Source organism: Pieris brassicae, chromosome 12, assembly GCF_905147105.1.
Source record: "Pieris brassicae chromosome 12, ilPieBrab1.1, whole genome shotgun sequence".
Lineage (NCBI taxonomy): Eukaryota > Metazoa > Arthropoda > Insecta > Lepidoptera > Pieridae > Pieris > Pieris brassicae.
The window spans coordinates 1,048,734-1,072,743 of NC_059676.1; the positions used below are offsets into that span (position 1 = coordinate 1,048,734).

The 24,010-nt window shown below is 33.3% G+C and overlaps 2 protein-coding genes across 5 annotated transcripts; one reads left to right on the forward strand and one right to left on the reverse strand.

The window, feature by feature from the left end:
* Nucleotides 1–1,952: 1,952 nt before the first annotated feature.
* Nucleotides 1,953–16,276, reverse strand: LOC123717080 (synaptic vesicle glycoprotein 2C-like). 4 transcript variants are annotated; one of them, XM_045672876.1, is made up of 13 exons: nt 16,082–16,276; nt 13,391–13,533; nt 13,066–13,202; nt 12,308–12,455; nt 11,866–12,028; nt 11,078–11,296; nt 10,712–10,832; nt 9,919–10,059; nt 9,211–9,303; nt 6,275–6,555; nt 4,090–4,298; nt 2,533–2,692; nt 1,953–2,292 (listed from the first exon to the last, which is right to left on the reverse strand). In XM_045672876.1, exons 2-13 carry the CDS (start codon nt 13,503–13,505, stop codon nt 2,145–2,147), a joined length of 1,935 nt encoding a protein of 644 aa, XP_045528832.1. In that variant the 5' UTR covers nt 13,506–13,533; nt 16,082–16,276; the 3' UTR covers nt 1,953–2,144. The 4 variants fall into 4 exon arrangements, with proteins under 4 accessions (XP_045528832.1, XP_045528833.1, XP_045528831.1 ...); XM_045672877.1 differs by lacking the exon at nt 16,082–16,276 and adding an exon at nt 15,893–15,986; XM_045672875.1 differs by lacking the exon at nt 16,082–16,276 and adding an exon at nt 15,078–15,244.
* Nucleotides 16,277–17,206: 930 nt separating this feature from the next.
* On the forward strand, nt 17,207–23,998 carry LOC123717462 (origin recognition complex subunit 4). The gene is made up of 7 exons (XM_045673461.1): nt 17,207–17,519; nt 17,679–17,804; nt 18,092–18,314; nt 19,700–19,894; nt 20,001–20,224; nt 21,294–21,502; nt 23,523–23,998. The coding sequence occupies exons 1-7, from the start codon at nt 17,328–17,330 to the stop codon at nt 23,785–23,787; spliced, it is 1,434 nt and encodes a 477-aa protein (XP_045529417.1). The 5' UTR covers nt 17,207–17,327; the 3' UTR covers nt 23,788–23,998.
* Nucleotides 23,999–24,010: the final 12 nt, after the last annotated feature.

Genomic DNA, 24,010 nt, shown 5'->3' on the forward strand with positions numbered 1-24,010 from the left:
AGTTTAAAGTTCAAAAAATATATAGTAATTATCAAATAATTTCACGTCCTGCACTTCTACCATGAGAAAGACAAAATATACCTTTTATTCCTTCCTTTATTTTCCTAACTTATTACATAATAATAACGGCTTTCGATGTCTGCTACATTTATATAAAAAAAAACCAGCTTGGCCATATTTGTCATATGTTCATTTGTCAAACTAGTAGGTGATGATCAGCCTTCTGTGCCGGTGTTGCGAGGCTTTCACCGTTTAAGCGAATGTAAATGCGCCCATAGAATGTCGATTGGGATAGAACCTTAGGGATGAGAGTCGCACGCTGAGGCCACTGGTTACTTTAAATAATTACAGTTCAATCCATGAGTATTTAAAAAATCCAGTTTTTTGTGTTTTTATTACCACGTGTACGACACGAACACTAGTATGAACAGATCAACAGACAAATCAACGAACATTTGTGTTGAAATCTTGATTTCATGCTAATTAATTTTACGTTTAACTTTGGCAAACCAGTACTTCAGAGCATACAATTTCACAAGCGCGTTCGTTAATATAAGTTTATCTCGATATTTCAGTGAGTATTAAATAATGGCTATTACGTGTTTTTAAATTATTAAAATATCGCGTCTGCAGTCTGTTAGGGCACTGCTTAAACAAATAATATTTCAATTGAATTTATCTTTCATTATAAACTCGGAACCTTTCGACAATATGGCGATTGTTTAAGTATTTTGAGGGGCAGGGGGGGGATTACCCATTTAGTAATATATGGACCAGCCCTTGTTGACAACACTGGTTATACGATCATCGCTGTGTTAGTTTCGTGGCAAGGTAATTTTAATTAACTAAAATTAATCTAATTTGATATGTGAAACAAATTCATAATTTTCAATATATCATAACTTTTTTAAATCATTGGGTCGAAGCTGACATTTTTCATTGTATTTATTGTCAAAAACATGAAATTTCGTAAAAATTTCGACAACAGCTCACAGTTTTAGTAAAGTGAGAGGAATTTATATCCTCATGACTCATCATTTTTCTCATTTATGCGAGATAAAAATCCTGGTCCACCTGATCCATACCTTGAGCTATTTCGCTAGGTATTTATGTTAAATCGTCATATTTTAGGACACAAAGAACTTATGTAATTTCTTTAAAACTTCGCGGTTCTAGAGATTTTTGGCTTTCAAATGAAGCCCTTTATTTTAAAAACGACAATAATATTGAAGACACAAACAACTCGTAATTCTGTTCGTGGCATATATGCAAGCGAACGTGAACTTAATTCTGGTAATAGTGATTAAGTTTCCATATTTCGCAATCAAAAAAGACTATATATATTTTGAAAACTACATCATAGACCAGAGCAGGACGAACACAGAGTCAGCAAATACTTAAGCTATAAAGATCTATCTTTGGGAAGCTCAAGTCACTGCCCACTCATCATATAACCTTTCTTATCAGATATTCAAGTTATACGTTAAGAATTGAGTAACAAAATATTAAACTATAATTTCATTGACTCGCCCAGTTTCTGAACTGTTCGTGAATCGTTAAAGACAAAAACCTTTTTTATCCAATACATCGTTTAAACGCTTAAATTGGCGTTTGACAAGTGTTAGTTTTTAAGTAACAGTAGGCAAAGGCACAGGAGGCCGATCACCTGATGTTAAGTGATACGCCCATGGGCACTCTCAATGCGAGAAGGCTCGCGAGTGCGTTGCCGGAAGATTTGGTACGCTCTCTTTTTGAAGGACCGTAAGTCGAATCGGTTCGGAAGGACTTCAGTAGACTTGGTGGCTGGTTCCACATAGTGGTGATGCGAGGCAGAAACTGCCTAAAAAATCCCTTAGTTAATAATAAGTTTATGATAGTTAAAGTTTGACAAGTTCAAATAACTGGTATATTATTTACAAATCTTAATATTCAGCGCTTACAAGCGCTTAACTTAAATTAATTTATAATCTGAAATGGTTAATCAATTTCGTCAAATAGCCCATTGTTAATTGTCATTTCGATCTGACAGTTTGACATTTGACACTTGCTTTTCAGAAACTGGGCGCGTGAGTAGGGCTACAATTACGTATTTATCATTAAGATTACAATTTGTATCAAACGCTCATAGTATTTTTCGATACAGTCTATCGTATTCTTACGGACAGTGCTGTGGCTGTGATGGCGGAAAGTGCGCACAGAATACAACTTATAACGAGTCCAAAGTCCCCCATGCCCCGTACGGCCGTACCCCACATGTAAGTTGTCGATAATATGAGCCCATGGGCCGTGCATCTGTAACAAAATACATCCTATACAGTTCAGGTTTTTTTTTGCGTAACAAACGATTTTCTAAATTCCATTAAAGAAGCTAAAAGGTAATTAATTCTGTTAAAATCGATCGAGCAGTTTAGGTCACATAAAATAAATATACATCATATCCGACTATGAAACAAAAATGTCGGCATAATCATAGTTATTTTGTAATACCCTCAATTTTGTAGCTACCCACAAACTTTTCTTAATTTAACTTACCTTAAATTTGCCGGATACGAATCCACCACCTTAATACTGATGGTGAAGAAAATAACAGTAACGATCAGTCTGTAAGCCGCCTCGACTATGTATAGCGCCGTCTCTATCTGCGCAAAGTAGAGTGTCGGAGACAGCAACACTAACGCGCCGCATAGGATCACTGTAATATTCAATTACAATTAATTTAAAGTATGTCCTACTAAAATGGACAGAGATTATCGTTATAGCAAATTCATTTAAAAAACACAATGTAAACTTATAAACGTCAATAAATAAATAAATATGAAATGCTAAATGCTTCTAACTTAACATTTACTGCCAATTCTCAAATCAAGAGCGTAGAACGGAAGAGAAGAACTGGCAATTAGTTCTCCGCTACTATTTTTAATCGCCAAGTTTTTTGTTTTACACAAAGTTTGTAAGGAACTGCAACAATTACACCATGTTCCACATGACATCTTAAGTAATTAATGATAATAAAATAAAAATAAATATTTGTCCCTCTATCAGCAGGAGGCATGGTGAAATGCGAGCACGCTTACGAAATGTTCCCGTGGGAACACGTAATGTAAACAAAATATCAACACTTATAACCCTTTACAAAGTTAATCCATTAATTTAATGTGTTAAGTAAAAGTCTTACCAAGAAATGAAATGGCGCAAGCTTAAACTCGTATTGCTCAAGTTGTATATTTAATTATATATTAACATTTCGTTGAAATATAATACGATTGAACATAATTAAATCAAAAGGAGGGCAACTGGCGGCCTCATCGCTTTCGAGCGATCTCTTCCAGGCAACCAACGAAAATTTTTAAATTAGACGAGGTAAGCAAGCAAGGTTTATTTAGTTTTAAATACCGCGTCAATAGATGTCGTTAATCTGTCAAAAAACTAATACTAAGAGGAAATATCTAAATTTTAGTATCTCATTGCGGAAATGTCAAAAAATGTGAAGTTTTCATATAGCCAAAGACAGAATTGAATCGTTTAAAAGATCTCAGCAGCAGCCAGCAGTTATCAGCTGGTAAAGACTGGTAAAAAAGTTCTTCACTGTGCGATGTTACTTTAGACTAGCGTGTTTAAAAAAATAAACGTCCAGTAATAGCTAGTGTTGCCAGTCATAAAACAAAATATTTAAAACTTTTTTAAAATACGATCACAATAATTTTAGAACTGAAATTATTAAAAAAATTAACGAAATAACAAAAATAACTCAAAATTAAATTAGGTTTAAAATTTATTTTAATCAAACTATTTCAAAACAACGTGCTCAGTCGTCGATCCCTCCTGGTACATATCATAATGTAGAAAACGTCATCACAATAATCAAAAAGATCGCTGAAACCCTTCATCATCACGTGAATGTCGTGGCTATTCAACTCCTTGACACCAGGGGTCCTAAATGCTGAAGTGGTAGTGGTATAGAGGCTGTAACTAGTGTTATTCGACACTTTATGTTAAATATCCGTTTAATTAAATTAGTTCATAATGATGTTAGGCTGGATCCGTAATGTTATTCGATGTCGAGACAAAGTGATAAAAAGTTATTTTTACCAGGCGGTCTCAAGGCATGCGGGGCAGCAACGGGCACCGACGCCAACAGAGCCGCGTACGCCCCGTACGTCTGCTCGGCCAGCGGACCGCTCAGCGTGGAGGTCAGGTCCGCGTGTCTACTGCACCCGCCTTTGACCCCTCGCACTGTACTGCCGGTCAGCGTGCAGTCGTCCAACTCCTTTCCTATCTCTATATCCGTGTCTATCATACTGAAAAGTGAAAATATTCTTAAATATCTGAGTGGAATGATGGGTATTTGTACGAAAGAGAACGGTTCCATGGCCTGAATACATAAAAATAAATAAATAAATGGCCTTTTTTGGTTTTTTGTATCTCTTTCATTATGATTTGTTAAACTAATAGGCAAGTAGGTGATCAGCCTTCTGTGCCTGATGCACGCCGTCGACTTTTTGGGGTAAGGCAAGCCGGTTTCCTCACGATGTTTTCCTTCACATATGTTAAATGCGCACATAGAAAGAAAATCCATTGGTGCACAGCCGAGGATAGAACCTACGACCTCAGTGATGAGATTCGCACGCTGAAGCCACTAGGCCACCTGTATATATTCATAACTTAAAGAAAGGCACACAGTGAGAGGTTAGCCTCCATGGGATATACATAATTTTATTGTTAAGCAATTAAATTAACTTAAAAAACTTAAATAATAGGTTTTAGGAAGAAATTACTTGTAAACGCAACACAAACACAGTACAAATTCACTATTTTAGAAACTGAAATTACAAATAATTATTTAAAAAAATAGATTTTCGAAAAGCCCCCAATCAAATTGATATACGTAGTAACTAATACTTTGCTTTGAAGTTGTTAAAATATACGAACAAACATTCACTAAGAAATTATACAATTGTGCGCGTAACTAATGTGACAATCGCCCGTGTTAAAATATTAAGGGCTACCCTCATCGAAATTTATAAAATATGTATTTTTAGCACTGTTAGAAGAAAGTTTTGTTACGCAATTTCGCAAGAAATACCTCCTCATATTAAAGTCAAAATTGCTATCGGAAGTTACAGAAATCCGTCCAATAATAAGTGGTAATAATAATAATGTGGAGGACGTATAAAAATAAAATAAAAATATATACGAATGTTTAATTTCCTCCATGGCGATAAAATATAATGAAAACGTTAAAGAAAGATAAAAAGTTAACGCGCGTACGGAAATTTAATAAGGCCCGGTACGGAAATTTAATAAGGCCCGGTACGGAAATTTAATAAGGCCCGGTACGGAAATTTAATAAGGCCCGGTACGGAAATTTTATGAGGAGTAAAATCAAGTGTAACACGAAAAGTTGAGGCGTTACGTAGAAAGAGACAAACATATATATCTGTAGGATTGAACTCATTCTCTCTCTAAAATTGGATTTGTATAAATTGAACACAATTATTATTATTTATATTGTTTTGTGACATACTTTATGTAATACGCTTTATTGAAGTAATATAAATAATCCGAATAATTACAGATATATGTTTGTTTCTCTTATCATTTTAGCAGATGCGTTTATTTACCCTTTTTTCTATTCGATATATATCATATTTATCGTTCGTAAGGAGTAAACTCCAATCGGGCGTCGTAGCTGACACACACACACATTTTTTTTTTTATGGAATAAGGCAAACTGACATGATGATAATAGCCACCCATAGACATTGCCAGAGGGCTAGCAAGACTGTTGCCTTTTTAACAATTGGTACGCTCTTTTCTTGAAGTACCCTCAGTTAATTTTGTATTTATCGACGTCCTCCGTCAACGATTTCCAAACTAAAGGGAGTAATTTCGTAAATGTCGACATAAAATAAATTTATTTTACACGTTAAAGCAAACATAAATGAAATATTAACAAAAAAAAACACATTTTAACCGCATTGAATCTATGTATTATTTATTATAAACTTATAATTATTTTACATAACTTTAATTATTCCGATGTTTCGCGTGCTTCACTTTGTTTAATTATAAGTTTATAATAATACATAACTTCAATCCGGTTAAAAAGTGTTTTCTTTCAATGTGTAAAAGCTATGTAAACAAAAGACAATACTAAATGAAGTATTAATTTAATAAAAGCAAAATGTCATTCCAAATATAGTCTGTATTATTAATGCTTCTATACTCTGTGGCATTACAATTATCGTCTATATTAAAATAATGCAATACTCACGTTGAATTAACAAATAGGCACCCCTTGAAGCTGGTGTACGAGGTCTTAATATTCGAAAAGGCCACGTTCAGGAAGGTGTTATTGTAGAAGGTGACGTGTGACATGAGCATATCCCGAAACGTCACGTTACGAAATGTGACGTCATAAAAGTCTATGTTCTCCAACGTCTCGTTGTAATTCTCGTTCTCATACGTCAGGTTCGTTACCCGACGCCTCGAGAGGAGGAAGGCCTCCGTTTCTATGCTCAGCACTGTTGATGGGACAGCCGCTGATAGGTAGAACTGTGAATTAAAAAAATATATTTATTCATGTTACAGTGTAAAATTATGTAAATAATTACCGTTATCACCGCTGTAAAGCACGCGAAACGTCGGAAAAAATTATGTAAATAATTATTAGTTTATAATAATACAAATAACTTTAATCCGGTTAAAAAATTGATTTCCTTTAATGTGTAAAAGCTATGTTAACCAAAGATTAAGTATAATGAATATTATGTATGATTTATAGTAGACGCATTATGAACAGAGGCTTCGGGTCATAAATCATATGTATCTGTCCGTCTCGCTCGCACTCACAGGTCTTATGGAGTGGTGTAGTGATGAGCGTAATAATTGTGGAGGTGCATATCAATAACGGGATAGGTACGATCTCAGTTTTCAATTCTTTTAGAAACTGGAACTCGTTGCGAATTACAGCCCGAGCTTGAGCGTTGATGTCACCTTTTAATTCCTTCAAAACCACGTTAGAAAATACTTCCTTCATTGTGCTTATTGCGGAACGAAGCTTAAGTAATGTAATGAGTGTCATTTTCTTGAAAAAAAATGTATTATGTAATCTCAGGCCTTTACAGCGTAGCTCGGGCTGTTTTTGCGAACGTAGCTGGGGCTGTTTTTGCGAACGTAGCTCGGGCTGTTTTTGCGAACGTAGCTCGGGCTGTTTTTGCGAACGTAGCTCGGGCTGTTTTTGCGAACGTAGCTCGGGCTGTTTTTGCGAACGTAGCTCGGGCTGTTTTTGCGAACGTAGCTCGGGCTGTTTTTGCGAACGTAGCTGGGGCTGTTTTTGCGAACGTAGCTCGGGCTGTTTTTGCGAACGTAGCTCGGGCTGTTTTTGCGAACGTAGCTGGGGCTGTTTTTGCGAACGTAGCTCGGGCTGTTTTTGCGAACGTAGCTCGGGCTGTAATTGCGAACGTAGCTCGGGCTGTTTTTGCGAACGTAGCTCGGGCTGTTTTTGCGAACGTAGCTCGGGCTGTTTTTGCGAACGTAGCTCGGGCTGTAATTGCGAACGTAGCTCGGGCTGTTTTTGCGAACGTAGCTCGGGCTGTTTTTGCGAACGTAGCTCGGGCTGTTTTTGCGAACGTAGCTCGGGCTGTTTTTGCGAACGTAGCTGGGGCTGTTTTTGCGAACGTAGCTCGGGCTGTTTTTGCGAACGTAGCTCGGGCTGTAATTGCGAACGTAGCTCGGGCTGTAATTGCGAACGTAGCTCGGGCTGTTTTTGCGAACGTAGCTCGGGCTGTTTTTGCGAACGTAGCTCGGGCTGTTTTTGCGAACGTAGCTCGGGCTGTTTTTGCGAACGTAGCTCGGCCTGGAATGGCGTTTTATCCCGCGGCTAGCGCAAGGGCGTCTCCTGTGAGACTCGAACCTCGGCTTAGGCCGTCGCGGGGTGGTCAATCGCCTGAAGGGCAGGACGGAAGCTCACTGGAGTGAGCGAAGTGCGAAGTAAAGGTCTTCGCCTTCCCCGGTGAAGGCGGTTTTTTACCCTAATCTGTGTTTGGCTATTTTTATTATTATTGATTGCGCGAGCGGACTTTCATTTATTGTTAGTTATGGTAATTGGATTATCCGGATCGTTAGTGTATGTCAAGGCCTCCTACGAGCCTTTTTTGTCGGGAAGGGGTAGTAGTTGATGCTTTTACGCACCAATGGGATGGGATGACGTTTAGCATTGTCGAAGTAGCGTGTGCGCCAACTTCATTCCTTGGGCTATGGTAGGGAGCTCCAGGTCGTGGTGGAGATCGACGTTTCGTCCCCCGTCCCCCTCCTATCCATCCACTGGCTACTGGACAATGCGCAGACTACGCTAGCGTATGTCATACACGGTCGGATATGAGTGTCATAACAAAAAATCTTCTATTGCACATAGTATTGTCTTTTGTTAACATAGCTTTTACACATTAAGAAAACACTTTTTAAACGTATTGAAGCTATGTATTATTATTAAAAGCTTATAATTATTTACATAATTTTAAATTATTTTTTTAAAGATGACGTCATCTTTTAGTCGATACCAACTCCGGGGAAATAAATACAGATAACACAACTTTCTCTACAGCTGTGATACTTTTGACATTTAACATCTTTTGTCTTCAGTCACCGTGACCACGCACGCTGTAAAGCACGCGAAACGTCGGAAAAAAATTAAAATTAAAAATTACGTTAATAATTATAATTTTTTAATAGACATAGCTTCAATCCGTTTAATTATTTTTATCTTAAAAAATCTTCTATTTATACCAACAACCCTTACTAGGAACGACCAATCAGGAGTCGAAGTGCGTGCGCAGGTAACTAATATCGATAAAGGGTTGCATTGATTCCAACTGTGAGTGACATTTATTGCCCGACGACTACGACTAGTTTAAAATGCGTCAACTTTAATCATAAGTGTAGAAAAGCAGGATTACCATATGGCAAAACCTAACATATTTTATTGACAGCTTGACCGGCCGGGAGCATACTTGCTAAATTTATGGACAAACATACACTTAGCGTGCTTGTGAGTCGATATCATCATACTAAAACATTTTATGTTTTGTGTTATAATGTTTTAAAATAAATATGTACTCACAAAAATCTAATTGAATACTTTTTCAGACATATTTTAACACATAATTAGTTATCATTAAAAAAACGTTTAAAAATACAAATTGTACTTACCGATATCGCCATAGAAAATAACAAAGTTCCGCCGAGAGACACTGTTGTACTCCTGTATGTGTTTGAGAATAATTGGAAAAATGTCTGCCAAAACTGGAAAGAGAAAAAAAAAATTATCATAACGTAATTAATCAATATCTAATAAAAGAATTGATTTATATTTTTGTAACAAATATACTCAAAGACGAAAATTTACAAAATAATTATTTATTTGCAAGAATATCCTCGAAAAACATTATGGCGGTACAAACTTCATATATCCTGCCACAGATAATGGCGTGAAAATTTATCTGACATAACTAAAAGGTTGCATTTTACTTAGTTATTACATATTACATTACATTATCATCATAGTAAGTTCTCATATTATTTTATCACTACATCGTTACGTTAATAAAATATTTTTTAACATTACCTATTGTTAAACAATAAAATAAATCAATAGCTCTACAACCTTTTTAGGTTTGACCCTCACATTTCTGTAACATTTGTAAATCTAATAGATAAAAAGATTATCAGCCTGTCATGCCTGACACACTTCGTCGACTTTTTATTCTCAAAGTTGTGTAATAACAATAATAATAATTTATTTCCACAAAAAAGAGATAATATATCGATTATGTAACTACCCACTTATAAGGCTGTACGAGTATTTTACATTGAACTTTGCAAAAAAAGAATATAAGTCTCTATAAATAAATTCCTTACCATTTTGACGCTATGCCTGACGTGATGCAGGGCGGGCGGACGCCTCTTCCCCGGGAGGGAGAGTTCACCCAAACGATAGTCCCCATCGTTGCTCACGCTCACTTTGCGGCACACGCGGATTTGGTTGCCGCTGTGTATGCTCTGCGTTTTTTAAGTACCATCATTTTAATAAAAACGTAAATCCTACCCGCAAATAAATGATTTCAATGCAATTTTGACCTAAAAATAATTTTAGTCTTATTAATTGGAGGCAGATGGGCTGGAGGCTCATCTGATGTAAATGCGGTAGCAGAGCCGCACGGATGGTGACTGGTCGTCGACGATTCAAATCACTATTCTTTGAATTCAGTCAAACGTAAGGAGCTGGTACCGGCGATCTTCCGCCCAGAGGTGAGAAGGTACTCCATGTGGGGCCGAATTTGCGCTTTATAGAGTTGCAAGTGGTTCGGGGTGAAGTAGTCTCGGAGACTTTCCTTCCAAATGATATGTCAACGTCCAGTATCCCGATGCTAGCCGAGGCTTTAAGAGGGTCTTGGAAAATATATATAAATAATATATTTCTAAACTAATTCTAAATTGACTCTTTAAAAGTATTAATGTAACGTATTGTTTGTCAAATAATTTGAATTAACCTATATATTAGTCTATTGTTTTGAACGTATATTTTTTCTATGTATATTTATGTGTGTAATTATCTACTTATTATTATATCTATATATAGATTGACTATGATATAAAAAGCATAATATTATTTTTGTATTTTTATAAACCATAAAAAAAAAATTATTTTTACCTGGTACACCATCATAGCGTCAACTTCCCTCCCCACATCGAGGAGATACCGGGGAGACTCCTGCGTCCAAATGAGGCTGATCAACGACGCAATGATTGGCAACACACACAGGAGGAGGTACCTGAAAAAAAATTAGGAATAATTCGAAAAAAAAACCGACCTTAAATACCAGTCAACATTACATACAATAGTCCACATCTCAAAAACTACTGAATCGATTTTGATGAAATTTTGACTGCTCCCTAAGTTTGTGGACAAAAATACATATACACTTACGAAATGTATATGTTACTAAAAACACATCATACCTGAATATCCTTCACGTACAGGTCAAACTGATCATATTTTGGAGAAAGTTAAACTCACCTATGCCAAGCGCTAAAATGCTCCTTATTCTCTATCAGAGTCTCAGCCCCGGTCAAAGGTAAGATGGCCCGGGCTAGTCCAGCCGCCACCAGAATCCCCACCCCCATACAAACGGGAAACACGGCCATCGGTATTGTTCGCTTCACCCGGGATATCATTTCAGCCGTATACACATATCCCGTGGGAATGATGCCGCCCGAACCGATGGCTGAACAGAATCTGAAATTTAATTTTTTTAATAAATAAAATTGAAAATCATTTAGACAACAGAAACTTTAAAAATTAAAAAAAAAAGACCATAAATAGAAAAAAATAAAACCTATGGAGAATATTATAAAAATGAAAGGAAAATAATTTACGGGTTATCTGAGGTCGCGAAGGGGAAGAGGGTGAGTTTTTATGGGTAAAAAAAAATGGTTTATCTCGATTTCCGGCAAAACTAAGTCTTAAGGAAAAAACTCAAATGGTAAAGTTGTAGAAAATAAAAAAATCTAAAACTTTTTTTTACATACCCTCAAAATTTGTGATTTTTTTTTAATATTTGCAAAATGCTTTTTTTTTCACGAAATTTGGTGAAAACTTACCTTTTGATGTCCTAAATAGGCTGTAGTTTATTTGATTTGAGATATTTTTTTGGTTTCAAAAATTATCGACCCTAGTCTAATTTATTTACTTTATAAATACTGGAATACTTAATTTTATACTTCTTATGTCAAATAATTCTCTAAAGTCCGCAAAACTAAAAGTAGTTAAAATAACCCTTTTCTAAAAAAGCTAACACATCATACCTGGCCATCATAAATGTCCCATAAGTAGGCATGAAGGCAGCAATAGCGGCAAAAACCGCATTAACAGCGAGCGCAGATAACAACGCCCTTCTACGGCCGAGGCGTTCGCCCAACGCACCCCAACCCACGGCACCCAGCGATCCACCCATTATACTAATCATCACTGAAATAGCAGTTATATGTAGGATAATAGCAGTGACAAACAAAAGTATAACTAATAATCACTGTGATAATAGTCAAAATCACTGTTAAATAATTTGTTAGTAGTTGTGAAACCATATCGTTAAACAAAACTAATAACTTTGTATAAAATGCTCAAAAAATAAAAAAAACACTGTACTTTGATAACTAAGCAAATTTTAAAAAGTGAAAAATGTGGCAATAATTTTGAATGTTAAATAATCTAATTTAACATAAACATGTAGAATTTATTGAAACATACCTAACCAATTTTTCTCATGTGGCAACACACACAGCTCTATCTCAGCAGATGGCAATACAAACGGAATAGATGACATTTCTAAAGCTGACCCCACCACAGCCAATCCAACGGACAGGATCACTTTTCCTTGAGATAAACCGCAACCAGCCTGGAATAATAATGTTCACAAATTTTAGTATTTTGTATTCTTTTAAGCCCAGCTTTTTACTTTATTTAGTTTTGATGACTCTGTGGTGTATAGACCGGAGTTAATTTCCAACAGAATACACATGCATTTGTAGACTAAAGTCGATCCAGAGGACCCTTGGTCCTAGACCAGAGACATTTATATCCGTTCCATGGTCATTTGTTTCTTCTTACAAGTTATATGTCTTTTGACACTGACTCACGCCGTCAACATTTTAGGTAAGCCTTGCCCGGTCATCACAACATTAACAAGTGTATGTCTAATGTCGCACAGGGAAAAAGTCTATACAGGCATAGTCCGAACTTAGGACCCTACTTAAGACTCGCACGCTCAAGCCACTAGGCCACTATATTTACTTTTATATCCTTAGTCAATTTAAAAAAGTAGATCAAAATTATAAACCAGAAAACCACAAGAAACATGAATTCAACTTTTATTCCAATTATATCTTGGTTTCTATGGTTACGCTTTTAAGGCATTACCTCAATAGTTTTCGGGCTAACTATATTTTTTATTGCAATATTTATATTATAAAATCCTAGAATCAAAAATATAATATTTAATTATTTACCTGTCTCAATGCATCTTCATGGAACTGCTCGAGTACACTTGAATCATTATAGTCCAAGAGCTCCCCGCTATCATTGATATCATTGTTGTCAGGTGGAGGTGGTATGTTATTTGTGATACCAGGATCACCGCCACCTTCTGAAATTTTCAAAGTAAGAACTTACATAAAGAGTACAATTATTGTAAATAGAATCAAAAAAAGGAAATAGCCTACTATTCCCCTTTTTGTACTTGCTAGTTCTCAGTATTTTTTATAAGTGAAGAAATTTCACTTAATTGTCAGTCCTGGTCATTAACTAAAACTATGTTACTGTTAATTTACAAACCTGTTAGTCTGTCCTCTGTATAAGACATGGTGTGAGCTATGGAGCCGAAGCTTCCCAGTTTCGAAGAACTCTCAGAGTCAGAGCGAGCGCGGACAAGGCACGCATGCTCCTCCATTATCACTGCTTATTAACTGGTCACACATCTGCAATTATTTCTTTTTATAAAGAGAGAATGAAATTTTTTAATATATCAGGGATCTTACTAGCATGTCTAACAAGAAGTAAGTAAAGTAAGAGTAAATGGATGATAGCCAATTCAACTAAGGTGGCTTCTCCTTCGGGCTGAAAAACCCAATTCTTTCTTTACAGTCTGTACTGTAACAGACAATTAAGAACAAATTTAATTGTTCTTTGTATTTAGTATGTACACTAAAAGCAGTGGAATTTCTAAGGATTCAACACAATAAGAATATTCAGATATGCAATGATCTATAAGGCTGTTTTACTAAAGATTAACTTTTTGGGATTTTTGCTATAAAGTTGCAAAACTATACATAAAAATAATTGCCTTAAATAGCATTGCTTAAAAATAACATTAAAAATATCACACACAGGTTTTAAATAAGCACTGGAAATATAAATAAACTAAACATTTGATTATATGTAAACTAAATATGTAATTAAGCAGTAGTTGTGTTCTCTAAATCAGATACAGTATAATTGTTGTGGCCTCAAACAAAGGATATCTCTACTTGATAACATGTAATTATAAATATTAATACTAGCATTCTCAAAGATATCAATAAAATATAGGTATAACCTTATATCAAATTTTAGCTATAATACAATTTTATTATTAAATTGCAAATATTGCAGTCCCTGGTTGACAGGCAATTTTTTCCTGGTTGAAAAGCAAATAGGACACACCAAACCAAGACGAGCATCACAAAATATAAATACTATTATGTTATAGTGTCTCTAATAACTTTTTAAATTACAGCAATTGTATGTGAGAAATTTTGATATATTTATTTATTATACAAATAGTTAAACGGAATATTATTTAAGCACCTAAAATAGAAGGTTTAACTACACTGATTTGATGGTTGCTATTTTATATTTTTTATCTTATATTTATATACAATATGGCTTTGGCAAAGAACCTATCATGCATATTGCCAAAGAAAACCTTTTATTAAGTAAAAACTAAATTATTAACCAGTTTGATCTTTACATACATGAGCAACCTTCTTCTGACATATGAAGTAATACTTAGGGACAAAAATAAACATAGGTTAGCATAATAAGGCTTCCTTTAAAAGGTTTGATGATTTATGAAATTGCTAGAAATGTTAATGACCCTTTTCAAAATTTTAAACTTTATGTTTTTACATACAAACTTTTAGTATTATTTACCTTTTCAACAGATTATTTTATATAAGCTCCACTTGTATGTCCTATGGATAAACCTAGTTAATAATATCTAACGTTAAAACTTGAATCTACCGCTAAAAGTAAATAAGATTCAAACTTGCACTTTGTTATGCAAAGGTGTTAAAGAAGCATGGAAGAGAGAATGATGTTTATCGTTTAATGTGGAAATATTTCAAGTGCAATCACCATATAGGCAAATGGTTTTATAGTAAGTTGGCATATAGAGTAAACATCTACAGCATAAGATTCTAGTAGTTATAAATTACACCTTATTTAGGTGGATTCAATGATGTTGGAAGTTGGAACTACTTACGTTGTAACTTCAATGAAATAATATAATGAAGAAATTCGTTTACCGGTACCAATAACTTTCAAAAGTTATTTAAAATAATGTAGCAAACTTCATACGATTAAAATAAATATTTAAAACCATTATTTTACGATAAAATATCTACACAAAGAAATCAATCTACAAGCAAAATAAAAATAGCCAGAATTTAAGTGTTGCAAGTTGTATAGTTATTTATTTTAACTTTATACACTTTATTTAAAATCACGAAAGACTTTAAACGTCGAATAAGAATTGTGTTTTGTGTGATTTATCTTAAACATTTAAGAAAAGATGGTCATGAACAAACTCATGAGTTGACGTAGAAGTATTTTAAATTTCAATTATCAATCATTAAGTGCCCTATTTTACGGAGATAACCGTGTTATGGCAACCTACAGAAGTCAATTTTAATTTTCAACTACCCCGAGAACTGTCAGATTTAATTTATGTAGTAATGACAATCTATGTTAATTAGTCTCGAGTAGATAGTTCTTTCCTCAGCTAAAAAAAAATGAAATCCCCAAAGTAGTACATTTAAAAAAGCGCTCTCATTGACGGCTATATTTAATGAGTTTCATTGTATAATTTAATGTTAAATCATTTATGAAAGATAGAAGGATTTTTTTTATAATTTTTCGTTTCATACAAAAATAATCTTTACAATTATTGCACTGGGTCACCTAATACCAAATAAATTTGGTACATATTTCATTACCCGAGTCAATGTTGTTATTTTATAAGATATTTATTTTTATAATACTCATTAAATTTAAAAAAAACATATAAAGCTCACTTACAATTTCTCAGCTCTCAGAAAGCATCGCATACAACATTGCTGATAGAAAATTAGAAGTAAGTAAGTAGGTATATTTTACACAACACAAAAAGCGATTCATCAACAGTGCTTAAAAAAAATATTACATTGCAATTGAATTTGCTTGTGAAATGTGCAATTTAATCCATGTGTATAATTGTATAATTAAAACCTGCTGCTGATCGTCTAGAGCAAATACATCACTTAAATAACAGTATTATTAAAGCACTGTACTATCATCTTAGTATCACTTGTGCGTACAAATAGTCCACTCATCATATTTTAGACCTTTTATTTACTCATATGACCACAGTCGTTTCAAAAGTGTATGTTAAAATGTAAAAAATCTATGGCACTTTTTACTCCAAATCTATATTTAGATCTTGGCTTAGCACCCGGCCGAAATATTGAAGCTTTACACATACGTATTATGACATAAAATCTAGGGGTTTTAAGGTCAGGAAAGAGATATCGTAAGCGAAGTTTAACAAGTTAAAGCGAGATAGTAAAACTATGAATGTACTAATGAAACGGAACTTACTTAATGGACAAGTCCGAAGATAAACAAAAATTATAAGACTACTTCATAAAATTGACTTAAAAAATATAATTCCAGTTATGGAAACCAAAAATTAACTGATAAATAAATCCTAATGTTTTTTATCAAAATTTTACTTTGAGATTTATTGATATTCGTTAAAATAATATAGTCGAAACAATTAGTATAAAGATTTTTACGCTATAAATATAAGTAATGTAATTTAATAAGTAAATGTATAAATCTTTTGATGTTTTACCCCTCTGTGCCATACAAATTATTGATCGACAAATTTCGTTTTCACGCAGTGCGCACAAGGGAGTGTTAACACATGCGCAATTTAAATACCTTGTTTAATTAAATCATAAATATTATTATAATAATTGCTTGAAAGCAATTCAAACATTAATCATAAATATTACTTTATTACAAATAACTCTAATGTAGTGTACAATAGAGTTTTGTCATTAATTCAATCATATCGTGTTATGTTAAGGAAGAATTGATTTTTTAGTGAATGATGAATTTCATATGTATGTGTGTGTGTGTGTGTAATAATGGCCTTATTACCCCATAAAATAAAAGTTAATTGTTAAGAAACTTTCTTTAGCGTAATAGGTCTGTCGCCTGACAAAAAGTGCATTTGTCTGCTCCTGAAATCACCTTTCACTTATAGACGAAAGATGACAGCCATCGATTATACTTTCGAGTGTCACAGTCGACAGTTGACATAATATTAATATTTTACAATGGCGCGAAAATAATCGCATAACACAGTTGCAGCTTTCTTTATTGTTTATTAATTTTAAGTTTTTATGTAACACAGTCTATTTTAGTAATTATTCACGAAATTAGTAAAATTACGTCATTAAGTTTTAATATGTTTAAAATAGAGGACCAAATAAAGCTGATACGAAAATATCTGAAATTGAAAATCATTGAAGATGATGTAAAATTCAGAGGGCATGAAAATGAAAGACAACATGTATACGATTTATTTATGAAGTCAATAGAGCAAGGGGAGTCCCACTCAGCCCTAATTTTAGGTCCAAGGGGTTGTGGAAAGACCACAGTAAGTTCTAAGCTTATATCAAAGATTGATTACTTTGGTATAATAGTCTAATTCTGAACACGGTCCCACCTCTAAATTATTCACTTAAATACAACATATGGTCTTATATCGGTAAATTAGCAAATTCCAAAATAATTAACAATATAACTTATTTTCCAGCTTATAAATTCAGTATTACAACAAGTATCAAATGAAGTTGATATGAATAATGATGTTATGATTATAAAACTAAATGGTCTTTTACACCACGATGAAAAGATTGCTTTGAAGTCTATTACTGCTCAGGTAATTAAAAATATAATGTTAATAGAATTAAATTTAGATAATAATTAATTTCACGATTAGTCTTTTGAGATTTTAAAAATAGAGATTACCTATTTGGTAAGACTAATCTAATTATTTAGTTTATTAAGAAATTTAAAGTGGTGGTACTTACTTGGAGGCCTTAGAATCTAAGCATTTATTTTTTTAAGTTTCCTGATAATATATCTATGGTAATCTATAGTATTTGGACTTCTATGTATTTTCTGATTAAGTCACACAAAGACTTTCTACCAACATTTTATTTCCAGATGCATTTAGAAAATGTAGTGGGTGATAGAGTGTTTGGTACCTTTGCTGAAAACCTAAGCTTTCTACTAAGTTGTCTCATGAGTGGAGTTGATAGAAAGTGCAGGACCATGATATTTGTTTTAGAGGAGTTTGATTTGTTCTGTCATAGTGGAAGAACGCAGACATTATTGTATAATTTATTTGATATAACACATAATAAGCAGGCACCTATGTGTGTGCTAGGTAAGTGTTGTCTTTATTAGATCTTGAAAATTTAAACACTAACTTTGGTTGTGTAGACACAGTAAAAGTTTTTTAATATAACAAAGCAGTAAACACATCAATACATAACACATAGCTGTTGAAAACACTTGTTATCTTGGTTTATTTGTTGATGTTTTACAGGATAATTAATATATTATCTATAAAGTTTTATTAGTCTCATATTATGTTTTAAAAATTTATTATTAATATCAGGTTTAGTTGGTTAGTGAACCAAATCAAACTTCATTTTTCTTATGTTACATCAACTCAAATAATTTCTACTGTGCGCCAATAAATTCTTCTTTTTATGTTCCCAGATAGCTCTTATATATGTCGCAGTAGAGTAGGTAAATCAGAGAGTTAATTGAATCTCTAGACAGTTAATTAATGATCGATACCAACCAAGTCGCTAAAGTCCCGTCAGACAGGTGTGTGAACGAAATGTTTAAAGAGCTTAATAAACATTCCTAGGCAACAAGACTAACCTAACCTAACCATTTAAAATACACACTTAAAACACGGAATATCCAAGCTCTCTGTTCTTCACGATCACACCGAAATAACAATAACAAATACAATAATTATGGCGGAGTCTTGTTTAACATTATTAATCAACATGCTTGCTTTCCATCAGACAGACAGTTAAACGTTTTCGATGCTTCATTTAAATCAAAATGCTAGCGACTTGATTGAATATCGACATTTAACTAACTGTCTAGAGATTCAATTAACTCTCTGATTTAACTACTTTACTGCGACATATACATTACAAACACTAACTTCATCAATAGGTGTGTCAGTTTGATGTTGATCTTCCCTTAAAGGAAAATTGAATATTGAAATTAATTTATATATTTCAGTTTAATGTTTAAAATCAAAAATGTTTATTGTCTCATCTTTTATGTCCTGGATTTAAGAATTGGCAGTAAACGTAGAATCATTTAACTCTTTTTTACTGTTGTTTGTGAGTGTACAAGATTATTTAGAGGAGTGTTGGCCTAGTGGCTACAGCGTGCAACTCTCATCCCTGAGGACGTAGGTTCGATCCCCGGCTGTGCACCAATGGACTTTCTTTCTATGTGCACATTTAACATTGGCTCGAACGGTGAAGGAAAACATTGTGAGGAGGCTTGCTTTAGACCCAAAAAGTCGACGGCGTTCGTCAGGCACAGAAGGCTGATCACCTACTTGCCTATTCGATTAAAAAATGATCATGAAACTGATAGAGAAATCTGAGGCCCAGACCTAAAAAAGTTGTAGGGCCATTGATTTTTTTTTGTGAGTGTACAGTGAGTTTTATATGTTTTATATTAAATGTTTTCTTTTTTTAAGTATCATCCAAATTAATATATTATTTATTTCAGGTCTGACCAACCGATTAGATGTGATGGAATTGTTAGAAAAACGGGTGAAATCAAGATTTTCCCATCGCCACATCTTTATATTTCCCTGTGAATCGGTGTTGCCATTGCAAAACTTAAGGAATGTTTTTGTTCTGTGTTTATGTTTGCCAGTTTTCAAGGAAAAGATCAAACCAAAGAGAAGTAGAAAGAGCACAGGTGATTCTTAACATGTCTTTAAGTCAAATAATGAATTTATGTACTGTTTTCGGTAAACTTTATTTTACTTGTCTAAGAAATTAGTAAAATTATAATTCTATTTCAGCATCAAGTGATTCCGAATCCGACACGGAATCAAAATATTCCATTTCAAACGAAGTATTCCAGAGATGTCACATTGATTCCAGGCAATTCCTGGATTTAGACCCGGATGTTATTAGAAGTTGGAATGCACACATCCATAGTTTGTTGGATGAAGAAAAAGTGATGGATTACTTTGAGAAGTTTAGCTATTACATTATTAATGAGCAAATATTTAGGAATATTTTGGTAAGTTCTATTTTCATCACCGTTTGAGGTTTCTTTCTTTATTTAGTTTTTTTGCGTTTGATTTGTTTCCCAATAAAAAAAGTTTCCAATTGTGCAATGGTTTTTATCTACGTCTAAAATTTTAATTTAATCTATAGGCGTTGAAAGGAATGCATTGGCTAAATTTCGTATGTTCTTATTATCGATCTGAACTTAAGAAACAGTCCAATCCAATAAGTTTGCCAATATAACTATCAATATGTCGCGGTACAAGGGTCCCCGAGTTGTTCGTGAGAACATGTACGACTTCGCTGGATGCCGTCCGAACCCAAACTGACCGACCATCTCTCGACCCGTTACGTCCTCACTTTCGAATCGTATACAGACATCACTAAAACGCCATCTCTGAAAGATTTTGCATGTTTTTTACGGCTAATAAGGACATCTATCTATCATCACAGCACAACCTCGCCGACAAATTTATAAATTTTCTACAGTACTTTTATTTTTAATAGGTGCTTTTAGGATTCTCTATAATAATAATTTTGTTTGATTTCCAATCGTGACAAAAAGATAATATACAGCTTAGATTTTTTACATTATATACATTATTTCATTTATATAATTAACCTATATATCCTATAATATGCAATTTTTGGAGATTCTTGTATTTGTATATTTTTTTATATTTCTTCTATTCATCTTTTTTTGGGGCGCCCTCTTCTCCTTCTTCCCCTTGGTCCTATCCATACCGAGGATTCTCTATATACAATACTAAATAATATATTATTACTTAATTTCACATAAATACAATAATAAAAAAATAAGTTTTATCTCTAAAGCAATCAATAAAGACTAAGTCGGCCGTTAAGTTAGAACAATTTAAAAAAAATACGCGTCGAATTGACAACCTGCTTCTTCAGAGGCGCTTCAAAAGGCGAAATGTTTAATATTTCTTGTATTATCATCAGAGTAAAAATTCTATTGTTAATAATAAATTTATTAAAAAAAATACATTAACACGGTTCCAATACGTTTATAAACAAAAGTTGATTTTGTATTTTTTAATATTTCATCATATTAATTTCAGTTTCAAATTGTATCGAAATTATCTCCGAAAAAGCCATATATAGACCCGCAAGATGTTATAACGACCATAGACAAGACAGTGGCGCCGGAGCATAGAGTAAAGCTTTTACAATCATTATCTATTCTAGAATTGTCTCTGGTCATAGCTATGATGCACGGTCTGGAGATATTTGACGGCCAGCCGATGAATTTTGAAATGATTTTAAATAGGTACGTATATCATAAAATACTTATCTTTACAATAGGTATTAGGTACCCGATACAACCTTAAGAACGCTTTTTTTAAATGGATCAGCCCCGTTAAAAAATATTTTAAATCTAAAAGACGTACTTTGATTCCCTAACTTCACTCTAGATTGAGAAACTCCTTAAAAATAGTTGTTTTCTGCTGCAAGTTACAACGAAATTGAAATCTGCTACATTAGATACGTTGTAATGTTTTTAATCTAATTTGTCTGTCTCTTTTCATCACAAGCTTTTTATATTTTCATAGAAAGAGACGTCATACTTAACTAAAAGACTTCTATTAATTAGGCTTTATTTTATATCATTGTAGACTTTATATTATTTCAAAAGTCGTGCACAATCAACTTTTAGAATAGTTGGAATTTTTTAAATTAACATTTTTACTATTAATTGTATGCCAAAAAACTTATAAAATGCGCACATAGCATTTTTAATTGTTAAGTTTTTTCAGTCTACCCTCAATTGATGTAATGTATTTGTTAGGGTTTTAACTGTAATCTATCTTAAATTGACAACTGTTTACTATAATACATTATTTATTATTACTTTTGTATTCCTACAGTTTACTTTCATATATATTAAATCACATGTATACTAAAATATAGTTAGGTAAATACCAAATGAATCTTATAAAGAATTCAAACATGTGTACCTTATTGTGGTTATTTGATTAGTTATCAATCAACCAAAAAATGCTTACAATCCTTTTTGGTAATTTTACACTTACGACATTACGCTCTAGCCTAACTTAAGACTAATGAGTAATTTAAAACTAAACTCATTTACTAAAAAGTATATTTAACATAACGTGAAAACGTTATATAACACTAGTTACAGTCTCTATTAAGTTTAGTTACCACTACCACTTAAGACTAACGTCCATTAAAATCCACTACTTCAAGTCGTGGTGTCAAGGAGTTGAATAGCCTCGACATTCGCGTGATGATGGAGCCTTTGTTCGGGTTTCAGCAATCTTTTTGATTATCGTGATGACGTCCTCTACATTTAGGTCCCGATGGAGGTCGTAATTGCAAACGTTCAAGGGAGCATTGAATATTCCCTGGAATACTTTGTTTTGGATTGTCATTTGTTCCACAGGGCTCTATTTTGGGTCCATTGCTCTTTCTTATTTATATAAATAACTTGCATGAAATTGGATTAAACGGTCACCTTACTTTATATGTAGATGATACGTGTTTATTTTATTTTGGCAGTTAAATCAAAGATATTTTTAGCCGAGCCCAAGAAAACCTTAATCTACTTGGTTTCAATATAAATTACTCAATGTTAACGCATCGAAATCATGTTACGTTATATTTAAATCTTAAAATAAAAATGTCTTACCTTTTAAAAATAAATAATACGATTATAGAACAAATTGATCACATCAGATCTAAGTTCTGTTCACTTCGACATATCGCCTCATTTACTTTATTTAATTGAAAATTAACGAAAATTCAAGTATTGCAAAATAAAATTATCAAAATACTGTTCCATTATAATTATCTTACACCTACCATAAATATATATCGAGACACAAACTTAATGAATTTGAAACAACTTTATGTTTATAATACATGTATTTTTGTCAAAAAAATTAGAAAAAGTTCTCTCCACCCTAGTCTAACTTTCGAACGAGTTATTTTGCATTACCTAAAATACGTACGAAATACGGCAAAAAAAATATTAACCTACGAAGGCACACAGCTGTATAATAAACTACCCACAAATATAAAAAAAAATATTACTTCTTTCAATTCATTCAAATCGAAGCTAAATGCATATGTTAGACAAAGGTTCCTTTTAAGTTTATTGCATGTACAGCTATCGTTTTATTATAATTATTTTAGGAACGACTACAATGTAATGTTAATCTAAAGTATTATTCTCATGTAATTGACATTTTTGTCGTTTTTGAGAAATAAAGTCTAGACCTATTTAAGTAACTAAATTATTTTATTCATGAATCTTATTAACATTTTAGGTATACGAAATTCGCAAACGAAAACTCATCAACGCAATCAGTACCACGCCCTGTTATTCTAAAGGCATTTGAGCATTTGCAGTCCTTAGAAATAATATTGCCCGTTCGTACTGAATCTGGCAATGACACGACAACCCATAGAGTACAGAAGGAGTATAAATTATACACACTGGCAATACCGACAGACGATATTAAGGAGGCCGTCAAAGGGTTTAAGGCACTGCCCACAGAAATTCAGCATTGGGTTAATAATTCTGTTGTTTAGGACTCATAGTGTACATTTTTATTTATTTAATAAAATTGCCCATTAAATCTTAGCCCACTGCAACAGATACCAGGAAGAGACCGAAAACATGCTCGACAAGTAACTATTTATTTATAAAAGAGACTGAAACAAATCTGAATTAAAAATTATTAATTACCACTTGCTTTTTTGTTCATTCAATCTTGGTTTTAGACGATTTTTCGTTCACACTACTTATATTTAG

Excerpts from the sequence above, each read along its gene's own strand:
- LOC123717080 (XM_045672876.1), bottom strand. The coding sequence starts at position 13,505 with ATGGAGGAGCATGCGTGCCTTGTCCGCGCTCGCTCTGACTCTGAGAGT. Across the intron at positions 12,029-12,307 it reads ACATGAGAAAAATTGGTTAG|TGATGATTAGTATAATGGGT; the intron begins GTATGTTTCAAT and ends CTGCTATTTCAG. Across the intron at positions 10,833-11,077 it reads CATTTTAGCGCTTGGCATAG|GTACCTCCTCCTGTGTGTGT; the intron begins GTGAGTTTAACT and ends ATTTTTTTTCAG.
- LOC123717462 (XM_045673461.1), top strand. The coding sequence starts at position 17,328 with ATGTTTAAAATAGAGGACCAAATAAAGCTGATACGAAAATATCTGAAA. Across the intron at positions 17,805-18,091 it reads TGAAGTCTATTACTGCTCAG|ATGCATTTAGAAAATGTAGT; the intron begins GTAATTAAAAAT and ends TTTTATTTCCAG. Across the intron at positions 21,503-23,522 it reads TTTGAAATGATTTTAAATAG|GTATACGAAATTCGCAAACG; the intron begins GTACGTATATCA and ends TTAACATTTTAG.